We start from the raw sequence: 19,067 nt of genomic DNA, 5'->3' as shown, positions 1-19,067 counted from the left end.
TAAGACACTCCACCCTGATCTGTTCAATTTAATTTGCTTGCTTGCAGTAGTTTAGCCGTGTCTTGGGTTGCCAGCCTGTCTGTACTGATATGGAATGTTTAAAGGCTTACTAAACAGAAAGGAAATGTTATATTTGTCACAGGGTGGGAAGAAGCGATAGGTTACAACACAGATTAAACATTGCTTATCTTTCCTAGCAGTGACTTCATGTAATGTTTTCCAGTGCAATCCCAAAAGGAGAGGCAGCAGTGGCTTCCTGTAAAGATCAACAATACATTTGTCTGTATATTTTTTAACTGCCAATCCTGAAAAGAGAACTTATCAGCCATGTAAATTTATAGCTCAAACTATGCAACAGTGATCCTTTAAGAAGTTTCTGTCATCTAGCCTTATCCATATACAAATGAGCTGTATAAAAAAATAATTATAGCCAAGTGCGTTGGATTTTTTCAGTCTTGGCGTGGTTTCTTGCTCAGGATACATCTGCCCTGAAATGAGTGACTGCGATGCTTCTAGGGAGGAGCAAACACTCAGCCCTCTCACACTAGACACCACATGCTTCTCATATGATACTCATATGGCTTAGAGTATTTAGGATTTAGCTTAAAGGAATATTGTCAGGAGGGCAAAAATGCATCACAAGTGGATTTAAAAAGGCAGAAAAAAAAGACTAAACTGTCAACTGCAGTTCACATGGATAACAAGTTCTAGCACACTGTGACATTCATGCTTCATTTTTTAACAATCCTGCCCAAAGGAAACATTTCTTTTGCAAGTTTAAAGAGAAGGGCAGACACAAGGTTTTAGACACAAGGTTTTGTTTCAACCCCAGGTCATTTCCTCACTGACATCAGCTTTACATTGCACTGCAACAGCGATCACTAGAAACCCTGAATTTGTCCCAACAGTTTTGGCATTTTACGTTTATAAAAATTACATCACATATGAAGTAACTTTCTGTTTTCGTTGTGTGTCTAATCAATATACATTCCTATATTCTTGCATCCAATTAAAACAAGTTTTAAAAATCAATGATATAAAAAAAATCAAACACAGCAGCATTAAATCAAAAGGCATTCACGATGCAGCAAAGTTGCTAGTAGTTATAGAAATAATTCATTAAGCAGTCATTCTGCTCAATGATCACCAAGCCCTAGTTGAACTAGTTTAACATTATAAAGTAAATAGAATATCATTTAACTTAATTTAACATTTTTAGCAATATTACTATGCAGGTTGCTTAGGAAGGTACATAAACTTAAACTGGCAAGTTCCTATCAAAGACAAGAATTGTGCCAATAAGACTTAATACAAAATGCAGCAGTTTTTAAGTTTCCTCAGAAAAACAGCCTTCCCCATTCCAAAAGCCCAGACTAAATTTGATGGAGCCTGTTAGCACTCTTAGCACATAGTGAAGCTAGCGATGTTCCACATTTGCCGGACAGTATTCCACCCTATGTATATAATTAAGTACAGGTAACCAATAAGGATCCAACACAGGCCAGTAAATAATAAATATCAACAAAGCATTCTCAACAATGCCTACAGGACTAACCTAATATAACCTGCACCAGATAACTCAAAAAAATACTTTACAGTGAACTATCTATAACCTAAACCCACAGGATTCAGACTGGCCTGAACATCACTAGTAACAGGGTCATATTTGAAGCCTGTAAATATCAAGTATTCTCAAAGAGTTGCATTTTTTGGGTTAACATTGCTAACACTTGGAACAGAGCTATTAAGTCTGGGATTGAGGACCCCTACAAAGGACTCTGGACAAAGCGGGGAAAAAAAAAAAAAGCATAATTGTATTATATTTTTAACAGAAGCTTTAAGGTGGCCATACACTGCCCAATTTCAGCTGGTCCTTTAAACTGATTTGGCATCTTATCTGCCTAATTCTTATCTGCCTTTAGGACTGACCTGGCCTAAAATTGTCCAGATCTCAATTGGGCAGGTTTGATTTTTTCAGTCAGATCGGTGACCGCATCGGCTCGTTGATGCGGCCCCTTAAGTATTTTGTCATACAGGTCATTCCGGCAACAACAGGAGAAACTGCGAAACTTTTTGTTTGGATTAGAAAAGCATTTTCCACCTCATGGTTTGCTGCCATAAAATGTTTTGTTGGATACAGACAAAACTCCCACTGGATGTGGAAATAAATGTTCAGGTTTTGAAACAGGTTCTAACAGATGTGTTCCCTAGAACTGTATCAAACTATTAAGCGCAAAATATGCGCAGAGACAGCACTTGTGTGTAGGAGTTTTTATTTCTGGATCAACACAAGCTGTGAAAATAGACATTTGTATCTCTTGGTGGAGATGTGAACCGGCATTAGTAGATGATAAAATGGCCCTGGTCTTTACAGTTAATAAAGGCCGTGTAAATGCAGACTATGGTAGGCAGACAAATATAGCTGGGATAGGGTCATTGTGCATTATGACCAATTAGCAGCTGAGCTCTTTAGAACCAGAGCAGCTCAGTAAGAAGACAAATACCTTGCGCTCACACCACGCTGTGCCTGACACACTACAACAACAAAGCCACCATTATAAATCATCCTACAGGTCCTCTTTGCAGTGGTTGTAAACAACGGAATTATTGAGCCCTAAAGACTCAATGGGTAAAAATCAAATCTTTGTCAAAAAGTTCATAAGATAGCTACAGATCATACGCTGACAAATATTACATCAAACATTACTTTAGGCAAAATTTAAATTTTACATGATAGAACACCTAAACTAATAGTTTTAACATGCCCTATGCACAAAGGCACACGGACCTCTTCTGTGTATTTTGTTGCCTGGGTGATTTGCCGCTTGGCAGGCTAAAAAATCTATGCAATTGTTCCCCGTTCATGTATGGAAATCCTACATACCTGCTCTGTATAAGAGTGTACTATGCCAACTGAGAGAACTCTGTGGCACAATAAATAAACCTATACGTCATGCATTCATATGTCTGGAAATGAGTTTATATGCAAGTTCATGTTCTCTCGGCAGATACTACAGATTTGATAAGAATGCTAGTCACATGTACAATCCACTGTCGAACGTGTGAGAATGTTGATCAAGGCTGTAAAGGAAGCATAACAACTCTTACCTGCCATGAGCCTGAAAATCCAAGTGCACAAACTGATCCTCCTGAGACACAGCTCTTTTGGCACGTTGGTGTTTTTGGTGCAAGGAATCCATATTGTAGTTTAATCCTTCATAATGCCTTATGTATTTATTCAATGGGTTGCCATAGTGACCTAAAGAAAGAATAAAATAAGACGAGTATTCAGATTTTTTCTCAGAAAACTTGTGGCATATTTTGTGTTTTATTTTAAATTTGGACCAATGCTGAACTTTACAAGGCACTCTTAGTAAATTTTACACACACAATCTAAGAGTTATTGAACGCGAATGCAATTGGATAGAAAAGAAAATCAAAGGACTACAGAAAGATATATTGTACCAATAAATAGCATTTATCTTTCATGACACATGCGGCACAGACTCCTCTGGGGTATTTTTGTGTCGGAATCCATTGCTGCCAAATCCAGTTCACTTGTATGGGAAACTCTGGTGCTGGTAATTTTTTTCAGCTTTGAAATGCTACAGTGATAATTCAGGTTGAAAAGTGCCACTACCAGCAACCTAAGTAAAGGTCCCCATAAACGCTAAGATTCTCTCGCTTGGCGAGATCGCCAAGCGAGTGGATCTTCACCAAATATCCCGACCTACGGGTGGGCGATATTGGGGAACGTGTTGGCTAAATTTGATCCTTTGGCCCTGAATTATATAGGCGGCAATGGGGCAGTCGGTTCGAGGACCGCATTAACGATCCGATGCAGTTAACCTGGCCCCTCGTTTCAGCCCCTACACGGGCCGATAAGCTGCCGAATCGGTCATATCGGCAGCTACTATAGGCCCGTGTATGGAGACCTTAAGTCATTACCTGTTCCCCAAGTAAATGGAATGCCACAACAGGCATTTGTAGCCCTTGGGCTTATAGCTTCTTCTACAGCTTTTTTTTTTTTTTTTTCAAAACACACTAAAACTCATAAAGTGATCTCACACTACAGTGAATCAAATAATTCTTGTAAATGGAAGGCGAATACAGGTATGTAGATTTGCTTTGGGACAGCATTTTCATCAACAAAGCAGTCAAATCTAGTGCAAACTATTAAATAAAGGGATGAGGTGGTAGCTACATTTGACTGCAGATTAAATCAAGTTTAAGGGTAATAACACACAAGGAATTGTAACCTACAACAAGAACCTGCCTATATGCTCTTGCGTGCCATGGACAATATTTGATTTATTACCATAGATACATAGATATTATATTAAGAAAACTCATTTGTGCCATGACATTTATATTTGGTAAAATATTGCTAATTGGCAAAGGCTTTATACCCAGGTATTTGCTACCAGATGACTTTCATCCTTAATGGCCACAAGTTTCACTAATATAGTACGGACGAATAAGGCTGACTATACACTGACCTATATTTTGGCCTATTTTGCAGCTACTGGCAAACTTGCTGTAGCTGTATTTTTCTTATGAATTTCCAGGGCAATCTTACTTCTTCACTACAGTACTCACAGCATAACTAACAAATCATTGTCCTCAAGGAAGGACATCTGTTGTTTTTTTTTCCTTATCGTCTTGTAGCTACTTGCTCCTCTGAGAACATCCTAGTAAATGGATTCTAATGTCCTCTAATCTCTTGTCCCTCATGGTCTAATAGAGCTCTGTATATTCATTTATCTTTCATGCATGACAGCTCATCTTTATCTGTATTCGTCTGTCACTTCAGTCTGTAATGTTTGAAAAGGTTTCTCACTTTTCCAATGAAGGATTTGGGAGTTTTAGGTTTACTATCTTGAGTTTTTATCAGTGGGAAACGTACATAGTTCAAACAACCCTAAACTGTTCTTAAGAGAAAATATTACATCAATATTTATATTGTTACTTGCATAAATCATGTCTAGCCAACACCCTTGAATAAATTCAACAAAAATCACAGCAAAGGTGCTAAAGCTGTCAATAGTATGTAGGCCTATGTGTATAAAATAATTGGTTAAACTCCAGTTTTGTCAATATACATCTCCTTGCTGCAGCAAGCAACAGTAGCTGAACACTGGCAGATTTAGTCACCATGGTGTTCATGACCTTCAGTATTCAAAGAAAAATTCTACACGTTCAGTCACATTCTACCCTCCCAAATTGTTATTAATTCATGTATGAATTAAGTGTGATGTAGACCATGGTATTGTGACAATTGGCAATTGGTCTTTATGTTTTGTTGTTTTTCAGTTATTTTTAACTATTTGTTTGACAGCTCTCCAGTTTAATTCAGCAGCTATCTGGTTTCTAAGGGCTCTGGCACACGAGGCGATTTGTCGCCAGCGATTTTTAAAAGAGCGATTTGGAGACAAGACGAGCGACAAGACGCTAATGCTAAATCAATGGAAATCGCCAGTGTCAAAACATACGAGGCTACTTCAAATCACCTGCTGTTTCAAATCGCACACAGACCCTTTTCTGAGCGACTTGAGTAAACATGAGGGGGGGTTAACTGTTGTGTACCATGGGTAGCAGATCGCCTGGAGCTCAACTCGCATGAAATCTCTTCGTGGGTATTGTCGTGGCGACTTGTCGCCAAAGCGCCAGGGGGAAAAAACGCAGGCGACAAATCTCCTTGTGTGCCAGAGCCCTAAGAGAGAAGACAAGGAGCTACTTAGTAGCAGCTGCTTGTCGTGGCTACTAAGGCCCCTCCCTCAAGAATGCTAAAGAACTCCCTCCCCCCCGTTAGGAATGTGGATCTGAGCCAATCAGCAGGAAGTTGACTCAAAAGGGGAGATTTACTAATCCACGAATCTGAATCCCCTTAGGGAAAAAATTGTATTGGAAATGAAAATTTTGCGACTTTTTAGGCGCAGTCACAATTTTTCGTATTTGTCACAACTTTTTCGTCGCCGACGCAACTTTATCGTATTTTGTGCAACTATTTCGTCACCGTCGCGATTTTTTCATATTGCGATTGTAAACTGCGGAAAAACCAATCCGATTTTTTTTGCGACGGCGACAAAAAAGTCGCGGAAAATATACGAAAAAGTCGCAGAACATACGAAAAAGTTGCAACGAAAAAGTCGCAAAAATACCAATCATTACGGAAAAACCGCATTCGGACACCTTCGGACCGTTCGTGGATTAGTAAATCTCCCCCATAGTCTAACTAACTGGATCTTGCTTTTGGTGCAGGAGTGAGGCATTATGGGAACTTTCTTTACACAGCTCAGCGTTTTTTCTTCCTGTTTGGCTTCGGATCATCTGAACAGGAGAAATATGGGGAGACTTAAGGGCACTATTGAGAGAACTGAAGGTATGCCTGCAACTTGAGATTAACTCTTTATTAGCCTTTCCTTCTCCTTTAAGCAACAAAGCAGATAAAAGAAGGGCAAAATGTGTGGAAAAATTATGGCACTGTTTGCAATTTTGTTTTGTTTTTTTGCACAGGCTCGGTTTTCTCCATTCCCTCCCCCCATAGTCCCTACTGTCACAACGCTGTAAAACGAGGCACATTAAAAAGAGAAAACAAGCCACACTGAGTGGGGATGCAAGCATTTGCAATCAGGAAGCAGTCCCATAATGCTTAGAAACATCTACCAGTAGATAAATGTGGAAAAGATAAAGAAATTAAAGTAAACTGTAAAAATTTCTCAGAGGAGCACTATGAGCGCATTCAATTTAATCTGTTTGGCGTTTTTACAACCGCTTTAAGACAATCACAGTATTACACCTCTAAGAGTTTTGCCTGATTATCCTGACCTATTACACATTTGAGTCAAAAGCCATTTTTTTTTTTTAGGTGAAAAATGCTGGTTCATACGTTTCTCAGAAAATGATCTGGGATAATGATGAATAAAAATAAAATTGATGACTTTGTGAAAAAAACTACTTTGATGGAGAGATGAGCCAAAAAGATAAAATATGAATCTCTTCTGTTTCTGCATAAATACAACACTACATTTATTCAATTCTGAAAGGAAAAGAAAGCAGTACATTTAGGGGCACATTTACTAATCCACGAATCCGACTCACGAATGGGAAAAAATCGTACTGGAAACGAAAATTTCGTAAGATCGCAAATATCACGAAAATGCTTACGAAAAAATCGTATTAGTCACGATAATATCGTATTGGTGATCCGAAAGTCACAAAATTTTCGTACCGAACAATTGTAAACAGCGGTAAAACCTTTCCGATTTTTTCATGCAAACGTCCGAAAAAGTCGTGTGGCGTAGGAAAAAGCGTTCGTGCTTTTGTAAATGTGCCCCTTAGAGTTTCATAGCCTGTATTAAAGCACTAGGCCTTCAGCCTTGTGCTTTGACATGGTCATAGAACTCCTAGGTAACTAATAATAGTCTTATATTTTCCAAAAGGTGGTACATTATAGACTATATAGCAACACAAACAATATTTGCAGGTTGTTTCTGACCAAAGAAATGAGTAGAGTTTGGCTGCATATTTCCACCAAGTTTGTGTTTTTGGTATGCTCTCACACTCTAAAAATATACAAGTTAATTAAGTCCAGTAAATACACTGACCCTAGTGAATGTTACAGCCTCTGGAAAGTGTTGCCTAATAAAAAGGTGGTGAGAACAGTTTGTGTGTTGACAACACAGTCCAACTTCTGTGGTACCGAGGGCCGAAATTTTTCCGGCCTCCATGGTGGAGGGCCGATAATGGAAGCTAGTTTTGACCACTCCCCTTTTTAAAACCACACCCACGTTATCGCATGACCATAGCCATATTAATGGTGGTAGTACAGAAAAAACCTGCCATACTCTGCCTTCCCTACCCTGCCTGTGTGTGTGTGTGTGCCATACTCTGCCTTCCCTACCCTGCCTGTGTGTGCCATACTCTGCCTGCCCTACCCTGCCTGTGTGTGCCATACCCTGCCTGGTTGTGCCATACCCTGCCTGTGTGTGCCATACCCTGCCTGTGTGTGCCATACCCTGCCTGTCCTATGCTGCCTGTGTGTATGGCACAAACAGGCAGCATAGGGCAGGCAGAGTATGGCACACACAGGCAGAATACAGTGACACAATGCTGGCACTGCTCCTACAGTCTGCACAATAACTATATATTAAAAAACTTTTTAATTGCAGTACCAACACAGTATATGTTCTTTTTATAGTGTGCAGGGTTTATTTGTGGGTCTGAGGTGTGAACAGGTGAACAATTGGGGTGATTACAGCCTGAGCCTGGGGTGTGAACACTGCAGGGGGTGAATAATGCAGGGATTAAAATGTGTGAACAGTACAGGGGATTACATTTTTAAACAATACAGGGGGTTTACAGCCTGCATCTGAGGTGTTAACTATGCAGGGGGCCAGTACTGATACCATTTAAATCTTACCCAAAGGTAAGCCATCAAAGCAGCCAGACAGGTGGGGGGCCACACAGAGGGGGGTCGCGGGCCGCCAGTTGGACAGCACTGATATAGATGATACAGAAGACAAAGAATGTCTAAATGTAAACTAGCACATATCAAATAAAAAATTAAAACCCTCAGGATGTCTTGTAAGTAAGCAGGGAACACCATAAGATCCATTCATACCACCTGAGTTGCCAAAATCATGCTGTCAATCAATCAATCAATGGAGCTGATGCCAAACAGATGGGTGGAGAGAAATTACTGGGAATTAGTATGCTATTTCTGCTGTGTCAAAATTGATTATTTCTCATGTTTTTTTCTCTCTTCCCATAAAGCATAAGTCAGTTTTAGCATTGTGCTTAGTCTTCTCAAACAAAATGTTTGCTTTTTTTCTTACTAACTGTAAGCTTTCTCATTTCCTACTTTATAAAGCTCATCCTTTAGGTATGTGTGGAAATATGAAGTACAGGTATGAAACCCGTTATCCAGAATTCTTGGGACCTGAAGTTTTCCAGATAAGGAGTCTTTCCGTAATTCGGATCTCCTACATTAAAGGAGAAGGAAAGGCTAAGTCACTTGGGGGTGCCAAAATGTTAGGCACCCCCAAGTGACTTAGAACGCCTACCTTGTACCCCGGGCTGGTGCCCCCGTACGGAGGGAACAGCACCAGCCTGGGGCAGCTGCCGGCGCTTCCTCCTGCCTCCTCGCTTGCGCGTGCATGCGCAGTAGAGTGAAAAGCCGAACTTAAACATTAAAGTCGGCTTTTCACTCTCCTGCGCATGCGCCGGCCCACGGATTTCGCCAGCAGCGCGCAAAGGAAGGAGGAAGCGGTGTCTACAGGTGCCCCGGTAGGGCCGTTAGCATTAGAAGCTATAACTGACAGGCTGAGAAGGGGCAGTCAGGTTGGCAAAACAGTTAGGCACCCCCAAGTGACTTACATGACCTACCTTGTACCCCGGGCTGGTGCCCCTGTTAGGAGAAAACAGCACCAGCCCGGGGCACCTGTAGACACCGCTTCCTCCTTCCTTTGCGCGCTGCTGGCGAAATCCGTGGGCCGGCGCATGCGCAGGAGAGTGAAAAGCCGACTTTAATGTTTAAGTTCGGCTTTTCACTCTACTGCGCATGCACGCGCAAGCGAGGAGGCAGGAGGAAACGCCGGCAGCTGCCCCGGGCTGGTGCTGTTCCCTCCGTACGGGGGCACCAGCCCGGGGTACAAGGTAGGCGTTCTAAGTCACTTGGGGGTGCCTAACATTTTGGCACCCCCAAGTGACTTAGCCTTTCCTTCTCCTTTAATGTAGGAGATCCGAATTACGGAAAGACTCCTTATCTGGAAAACTTCAGGTCCCAAGAATTCTGGATAACGGGTTTCATACCTGTACTTCATATTTCCACACATACCTAAAGGATGAGCTTTATAAAGTAGGAAATGAGAAAGCTTACAGTTAGTAAGAAAAAAAGCAAACATTTTGTTTGAGAAGACAAAGCACAATGCTAAAACTGACTTATGCTTTATGGGAAGAGAGAAAAAAACATGAGAAATAATCAATTTTGACACAGCAGAAATAGCATACTAATTCCCAGTAATTTCTCTCCACCCATCTGTTTGGCATCAGCTCCATTGCTTCTCTTCCAAGCAGCTATTCTCAAAGGTATATCTTGTGTCATAAAAGCTTAGTGTGTGCCAAGTTCATAGGAAGAGTTTTAACCATCCACACATTATGCTCCAGGGGCACACGGAGCAGATCATACATTTTCGTCCGCCTATGTATTTTACCCAGACGGAAGGCAGTACATTCACCGTCAGTGCCACTTCCTGTACATCCATTGACAGGCACAGCATCAGCCTATTTTTTCTGTCCTGACAATTTTTTTCCAGTCAGACTTTCATAAATAAACTCAGAGGCAAAAAAAGTCACTGTGATCGTTACAGCTAAGATGCTGGGCAATGAAACAGGATTGTATATTTATTGGCTGCAATCCTACTACTAGAGAATACTTATTTGGCCTACTATAAAAAAAACATTTAAGGTTTGAATAAAGGTAAATTAGAATTGAGGAGAGAATATCTTTTGTTGGAACTATGTCTGAGTAATGGATATCACAATTAAATATTTTAACAGTATGAGCTAAAGATTCTTGTTAGCTAAATTGCAGGGGTCGCACCAAAGGCTGAACTCCAAGCAGGGCATAAACTGAAAAAAGCCAGACAGCCACTGCCTTAAAGAGATACTGACACCAGAAATGAAACCTTTTTTTACATCTATAATAACATTGTCTTTGCATGAGCTTTATAATTTTGCCAAAAAAGTATTTCCTGATGCTTTTCCATTCCGTATCTGATCCCCCATGTTCTTCTATGAGGCGGTGGCCATATTTGTGCAGCGGTAGGCCGTTAGCATTAGAAGCTATAACTGACAGGCTGAGAAGGGGCAGTCAGGTTGGCAAAACAGTCAGGTTTAGTAACTTCAAGCAACAATTACATACAAAACCAGCCCTAACAGTGAAAAAAGCTCAACATGACCTATAGATAACTTTGTGTAGATTCATAATTTGAAAAGTCATTTTTTTGTGTCAGTATCACTTTAAGAACATGTGCTAGGTGATAAGTTCTAGTAAGGTAACCAAAAGAAAGCTTAGTTCTTCTAAAAAAAAAGAGGTTTGCTTGATATTTAAAATCTTAGGGTACATTAAAGGAATGGAGTGCTAGGTACTGTATAACCTGACAAAATATAAATGCCATATTCCCCCCCCCCCCACCTCCCCCAGAAAATGACAAAATAGCAAGAATTAAAAGTTACCTTAAATCATCTCGATTTAAAATCAAAACTTGCTTTTCTCAGACTGTTAACTACCTAAAATATTGCACATAGAGCACTATTACTACACTATTGCCCACACTTGACCCAATCTGTCTGAAACCACCATGTTTTACCATGTGATTGTACCAAAAAATCAAAAAAGAAACAAAATCCAGTAGAATGAAAATTCAGTTAGCTGATCTCACACAATTTCTCCATACTCAAAATGACTACAATTCCTTTTAATTCCTCTGTAAGCATTTCTAGACAAAGGGCATAGCTGAAAACACGTTTCCCTTCACCCCTGCTGGGAATAAACCGGCTAGAAATGTTTGATGCTACAAAATATATTCTTTTTTTGTACAAAGTCAACAAACCTACTGCAGTTAAAAGGCAATATCTTGCTTGATTAGAACAGTACCAGCAATTTTGTACCAGTGTAGAAAGTCAGGTCTGTGCTTCATTAGCATAGCAAAGATCATGCAAAGACAACCTTAGACATAAGATCCACCAGTAAGTAAAGACCAGCTGCAAAATTAATTTCCAAAAAAATATCTGTTTCAGTCTTTGGGAACAGTTTTGTTAAACTTGCTCACTGGCTGTCCTTCAACCCCCATTCAACTATTATCGCCAGCAAGGAACAGATTTCCTCAACCATTGTGCACAGGAGGACTGCACTTCCTGTCATCCAGCCAGACTTCCACAGCCCTCTGAACCTGCAAATCCGGCTTTGTAGCCTCTAACATCGCACCTCTGCCATTGATTTCTGTAGCTCCAATCCAGTTTCCGCTTTTTCTGCACAATAAAACATGACGTGTCAGAAACTGCTTTTACTGCTTTTGATCGGAAATGAACATGACAAAAAACACTCTCTGGTCTATACACAGTCAGTTAAACACATTTGATAAACATAAAGGGGACAGAAAAACAAAACTGCAACAGAGGAAACACCGAGTACCTGAGTGGCAAAAGAGCATTTCAGTAGTACTATGTTCTAGGATTTCCTGCCAATGTATAAAGGGGTTACAGAACATAAAGGAGTGCATGTGATAAATGGAAAAATGCATTTCCTTTATAATTTTACCTTCAGCTAAGAAACCCCCAATAAAGGTATAAAAGACTTCACTAAATCAATCCTGTAAGTTTCATAAACAAGTGATTTTCTTAATAAAGGGAACTAAAGTCAAACAAAATAAATGCAAACTTGTTCAGTGGTCTCCTGAGCACTTTTGAAGTTTACATTAATGTAGAATTTCATCGCTTACTAAATCACTACTGGGTGCCAAATGTTAGGCCACCCAGCAACTGTCACTGCTTACCTGAAACCACAGAAAGTGCCTGTTAGGAGAAAACTGCACAGACAAGGGTTTTTTGCTTATTACTGGAGTGCCACCCCGTGATTGTAACTGTCCTTCTCCTTTAAGAAGTTTCAGATGTCTAATATCAGACTTGGGGGTCACTTTCTCTCATTTAGGCCTACTCTGTCAGCAAACTAGGGGTAAACTAACTGCATAGGCAGCATTTCCAACAGTTGCCACTCTGCACATTTCCCACCCTTGTCTGCTGCTACCCTACAGCTTAGAACAGCTTTATAAGTAACCCTGTAGAAAAATATCTAGACCTATCATTTAGCTGATGTGGGTCAAAGAGCTTACAGTCTGCACACCATGTACACTTGAAAAGTGTTTAAAGCAGAAGGAAATGTATAATCACAGAGAGGTTGCAAAATTCTTCGAACTCCTAGTTATTATAATTGCTCAATTAAGCCCACAAGCCAGTGCCCCTTTTCACTTAAAACTGCACTGGCCCAGGGACAAGCTGAGTTATATTCTTTCCAAATCTATTCCCCATTCCATTCCAATCCAGTTGAATATGTGCAGTGCAGTACAGTGAAAAGCCAGACTTACAAGGAAAAAGACAGATTTTTACTATACTGTTCATGTGCTGTGCAGCTTTCAGTAACAACAAAAGCCCTCAGGTGAACGATTTGGCACCCCAAACATGATTATACTTTGCCTTCCTTTAAGAAATCCTTATACAGGTACTAAAGCACTATAAGACAGGTACACTTCCAGCATTCTAAGGTGTAAGAAAGGTGAAACCCCAAACAGAAGAATAAGACAGACTGGTGTAATGGCAATAACACACAGATTTTGGTTTGGCTACAAACACTGCTGAAACACTTGAAATGTGTAAGCTGTGACAAAACACCATGTGTCACTGCCCTAAGGAGAAAGAAAAAGAGGACCCTGTCTGTGTGTGCCATACTCTGTCTGCCCTACCTTGCCTGTGTGTGCCCTACACACAGACAGCTCCATACGATACACACAATGCTGGCACTGCTCCTACAGTCTGTCTGAGGTGTGAACAGGTGAACAATGTGGGCACTTACAGTCTGAGCCTAAGGTGTGACCAATGCAAGAATTAAAAATTGTGAACAGTACAGGGGATTACATATTTAAACAATACAGGGGATTACAGTCTGAATCTGAGGTGTGAACAATGCAGGGAGACAGTTAATCTATGTGCTACTGCATCTACAATGCTAAATAAAACAGGCCTCACAATGGCATCATTAGATTTTGTAGATAGTAAGCTCTTTTGGGCAGGGCCCTCTTCACCTCTTGTATCGGTTATTGATTGCTTTATATGTTACTCTGTATGTCCAATGTATGAAACCCACTTATTGTAAAGCGATGCGGAATATGTTGGCGCTTTATAAATAAATGTTAATAATATTAACCCGAATCTGAAAACAGTATGTAAGTTTGGTATTTGGTCATGTTTTAGGGGGGGGGGGGCACCATTCCTAATCTAAGTAAGAATTCTTCACTACAATGCAAAATACTCTTGTGGCACGCAGAAGAGTGTTTGAAAGCAGCAGTGTGATTTTGTAAGTCTGTCCCCTTAGCAGCACTTCATCAGCACAATTAGTTTAAATGGGAGTTTTCTGATGATACACTTATGAAGTAAAGCTGCTAATTATGCCTGTTGGAGCATTTCATTTCAAACATCTCCAAAAGGGAACAGATTTCTTAGATGACACCTGTAATTGGATTCCAAGTATTTTCCCCTAAGGAGCGATTTAAACAAGGTTATTAAAGGAACACAAAGCATATAGAAAAGTGTGTTTTGGTTAGAGGGGTTGTGCCTGACAATTTTCGGGAGGCGATAACACTCTACATGTGATAGAACACCAGATTTTGATTTTCAACAGGGTGACTTCTGTTGATATATCTGTAGATATCAGCACAAACAACATTTCAACTAAAAATAATCAAAACGCCAAACTATACTGCATACTATGTACGATCAACTTAGATAAAACCATTAGGAGCTTTGATACTGTTTCAATTATAATGATGCCATGCTATCCTTGCCCATACAGGGTTTTGATAAAAACTAAGTAATCTTTATCAGGATGGTCTATGTAAATACAGCCATAAGCACGTACAGTAATGTTTCAGTCCTCTATAAAAAGAAACACAGGATTTCTTGTCTCTTTTTTGGTAAATATGATGTCCCAGTGTCTGACTTCCTTTTTTAGAAACAGCCTTAATTCCTGGGGCCAGAGTCTGCGCAGCTCTCTCCTGCTCCCCCCCTCCCACCAGAATGCTAACATAAAATGGCAGCAACTTAAGGGCTCTGGTACACGGGGAGATTAGTCGCCCGCGGCAAAACTCCCTGCTCGCGGGCGACTAATCTCCCCGAGTTGCCTTCCCCCTGCCATCCCACCGGCGAACATGTAAGTCGCCGGCGGGATGGCAGAAATCGCCGAAAAAGACTCGCGAGGCTTTTTCGGCAATTTCCGAATTTATCCGCACAACCTGCCAACATTCAACTTCTTTAATGAAATTGTGTGTCTAGTATGAAGTTATGTAGGCTAACAAGGGGTAATAATGTTTAGAGTTTAAATCAAAATCATCTTTCAACTGTACTGGATATTGTAAGAATACCTACAATGACTCCATTCTTTATGATAGCCTGTGAAGCACCACGACACAGTTGGATACTCCCAAGATTTGTTTTGTGTGCATGTGCACTATACACTCTGCTAGGCAGCGCATGTACATTACAGGCTACCAACATGCTCCAATTAAGTAAAACAGCACTACAGCATAGGAGGGCTCTTCAGAGAAGTGGAGTGAGGCTGAAACAGTCGTATGGGGTTATTTATTAACAATGGAGACAAACATCACCTGTGGCATTACCCGTAGCAACCAATCATATCTTTGCTTTTCGCTAATTGCTTGCTATGGGCAACATCACCAAGTTTGTCTCAAATATTAATAATTACACCCCTTAAGTTGGCCATCCACCATAAGTGCCACTCATTTGGTAAGGTCGACAAACAAGCAGATCTTTTCACCGATATGCCTATCTAAGGTTGGAGATATCAGAGTAATTTGATCGACTGGCTCTCGTGCCAATCGATCGAATGACAATTATGGCAATAGGACCAGTCAGAACGAGGACCGCATTGGCTTAAGATACAAAAGAAAACACCCAAATCTAAGGCATGTCTTGTACTTAACCATTTACTTTGTGTTTGTACACAAAAGCACCCTACAATTATTCAACATATTTTGCCCTAGCAGTAACTTTTTGTTGTATTCTGACTGAGCTTGCTTTAGTCAGTAACAGGGTAAGAGCTTCCACTCACATTAGAGGGGGCCCAGAGTCAACACTGGATGTTTGGGATTGCAGCACAGATATTGATGGAGGGCCTGATCTTCACAGAATAATGGCACATTTAATTTTTGACAGGATTAATATGAACATACGAGTTGCCACTCAACAGATGGAAAGCAGGTTTCTAATGTGTCCGTCTGTCTGCCAGACCAAGTTGGAATCCCAAATCAAAATTATTTGCATTTAAAAGAAAAAAAAGCCATCAGATTTTTTTTTTCACATTACACCCATACATCTAATATGGTATTACATCTATAAGCAAATAACTTCTTAACAAGATTCATCTGTTACATGAGATCTGTAAGAGAAAGGGAAGAAAGTAAACAGTGAATCTGGGTGACTCAGATGTGCCAGCTCATATTATTAGCCTGCATTCATGTCTCAGGGTGTCACTGCTGGTTCCAGCTAGATGTGAAAGAGAAAATACCTTCCTGCATCACATATTGCCTCTTTCTATAGAATCTGTAGTACATAGTTTATGTCAAGCTTAAACCGCTCACAGATATTTCGCCAAATAGGATTGCTGTGGTGTAATCTAAATCTGCAACCTCTAAGTAATGGTGGCCATACGTAAGTAGATTTCAGCTGTCGATTCAGGTCTTTCAGACAGATTTGGCAGCTTATCTGACCGATCGTTTGGCCATAGGGCCAAACAATTGAATTAGCCTGATATCACCCAACTATAGGTGAGCATATAGGGAGAAGATCTGCTCACTTGGCGACCTCACCAAGCAAGCAGATCCTACCGTATATGGCCACCTTTATAAGTGCCCCTTATCAGTAAGCAGCACAAGTAAGATCTACCTTCTGTTTTTGGAACTTCAACTTTACACCCCAAAACAGCACTGAAAGTACTGATGCCCATCTAGCCCACTTCTTTAACACAGGATTTCTATCCCTTTTTAAACCATACATAGCTCCACTCCAATAACTTTTATTCTGGTATTGAAAAAAATAGTTTGCCCCTAAATTACAGGTAGAGAAATTGGCAGCAACATTTTGTCTAGCATCCCTTGAAGAAATAATGTGGCCAAGCTGTCAGTAAGGAAGATGATCTCTGCATTTTCTGTCTGATTCAGGGGCAGATTTTTTTTCCAGTGTGAGGGGGGCATGTTATGGACCAACTTATGGCCTTCCTTGCTCTATATGTAAACTGGTTTAACCTTCAACCAGAATATTAACAATTATTTTGCTGGTGATTAGAAAAAGGTAAACATGAGATTATCTACTTAGGACATATTTAGTTCTGAACAAAAGATTATATGTTGAGAGAACAGTTACTAGGATTTGGAAGCAACCATCCTCACTTTTATAGCAATAGCCCAATGGAGACTGATTTTCAGCAGCTCAGGAGTCAGCCCAGCCCCAGTGCTGGGCTACCCTGGAAACCACTGCCAAAATAGAGAGTGAAATTTATATCATAATGTCTCAACGCATGCAGTATTTAAGCTACAGAACTAGCAGTCAGATCAGTTCATCAAAATAAGCAGATCACGGGGAAATGGTTATACAAGAAATTATTTTAGCACACCACTCTGTACAGGCTATGAGCACATTTAGAGTGTTATCACTTTTGCTGCTTCAGTTTATAATTTGTTGAACAGAAGCAAGAACATACTATTAAATTATAATCAACTGCCTGAAACTGTGCTAAAGCCAGTGCTTTTAATTTATAGAGGGATGGTTTAGAGCACTTTGTCCCCTGTCTGCGGATGGCTATAGGTTACATACACACATATTTAATACATTATCCATATATATTAATTTAAATATGAAACAACTAATTTAAATAAAACATTCACATCCAGACAGACTGGAAAACCAGTTACTGATTAAATATCTGCCTGATAAAGATAGGTAGGAGATGAAAACATCATGTAAGCTTTAATTACAAACATTCTTTCTTCATATGCATGTTTCATATGCCAGAAGTCTATGGAATGATTGCTTAGGTAAAAAATGCATATTTAATAAGTGCTACTGTTTCAAAATTTCCGTTATACAATTACAAGAGAGTAAAGTGGGTGAAGGGAACCTTTCATTTGACAAGCCAACACAGGCTTTATAAAACAGCTCTAAGCATCTTTGATGTTCCCCGCTAAAGATGTTGATGCCTGTTGTAAAAGTATGACATGTCAACAAAATAACCAGAAGTTTAGCAAAATGTCAGAGAAAGGCAACATCATACATCAATCACTGGCTGTTCACAGAGGCCTATAAGGGGCACTAACAGGTTGATACAATATTACGTGGTTTTTTTTTTGTATTTTTCATAACACTGTCTATCAGTTAACACAGTAGAGAATCCATGTTCAAAAATGGAGGTTTTCTGCCACCAGTTCAAAATGCATTAAGCTGCTTACATAGATAGTTGGATCTCAACAGCTTACAGGGGCACCCAAGAGCTGAACCCACAGACTTCTGTTTCTGAAAGCATTTCCCTTTACATTTTATCTCACAAAGAGTTTTCAGCTTAGAAGTGGAAATGCATGGAAATCCTTGCAAGTTACTAAATGCAATTTATATACATGAGAGATCAGGGGGCTGATTTATTAATATTAACCGCAAACAATGATCTATTTGCTTGCTTTCATTATCTAACTTTAAGGGGCTGATTTATCAACACTTAGGGCTCTGGCACATGGAGAAGATTAGTCGCCCGCAACAAAACTCCCTTTTCCCCAGGCGACTAATCTTCCCGGATTTCCATCCCACCGGCAAAAATGTAAATCGCGATTTACATTTTCGCCGGCGGGGTAGCAATCCAGGGAGATTAGTCGCCCGAGACACGGGAGATTTGTCGCGGGCGACTAATCTCCCCGTGTGCCAGAGCCCTTAAATTTAAATTAGATTAGTGTTTTTTTCTTTTTTACACTAAAACGTACAATTAGGGATGGGTGAAATGATACGTGTGACTGTAAAATTTACTGCATGTTGGCTTTTAAAGCATGCATAGTTTCTTTTAACATGCGCGTCATAGAATGTGATGTGTGGTAAATTTTACCTTTGCGCTGCAAATGTTTTGTAATTGCCTGCACCTGGGCAGATTCAATGCTTCTGGGTGCAGGCACCTAAATCAAGAAGATTTTTTAAGCATAGGGGTGTATTGTCTGTCTGTGCTTATCCAGAGGCTGACA

General features: G+C 40.2%; 1 protein-coding gene across 1 annotated transcript in view; it reads right to left on the bottom strand.

Annotated features, from left to right (window-relative positions):
• Nucleotides 1-19,067, bottom strand: part of adam10 (ADAM metallopeptidase domain 10) — an 84,366-nt gene that overhangs the window by 51,082 nt on the left and 14,217 nt on the right. Inside the window, 1 exon segment of the mRNA NM_001044404.1 lies at nucleotides 3,109-3,259. Coding sequence (NP_001037869.1) covers nucleotides 3,109-3,259 — 151 coding nt within the window.

This window comes from Xenopus tropicalis, chromosome 3 (genome assembly GCF_000004195.4).
Source record: "Xenopus tropicalis strain Nigerian chromosome 3, UCB_Xtro_10.0, whole genome shotgun sequence".
NCBI classification, from domain to species: Eukaryota; Metazoa; Chordata; class Amphibia; order Anura; family Pipidae; genus Xenopus; species Xenopus tropicalis.
This window is presented reverse-complemented; position numbering and strand designations above follow the sequence as displayed.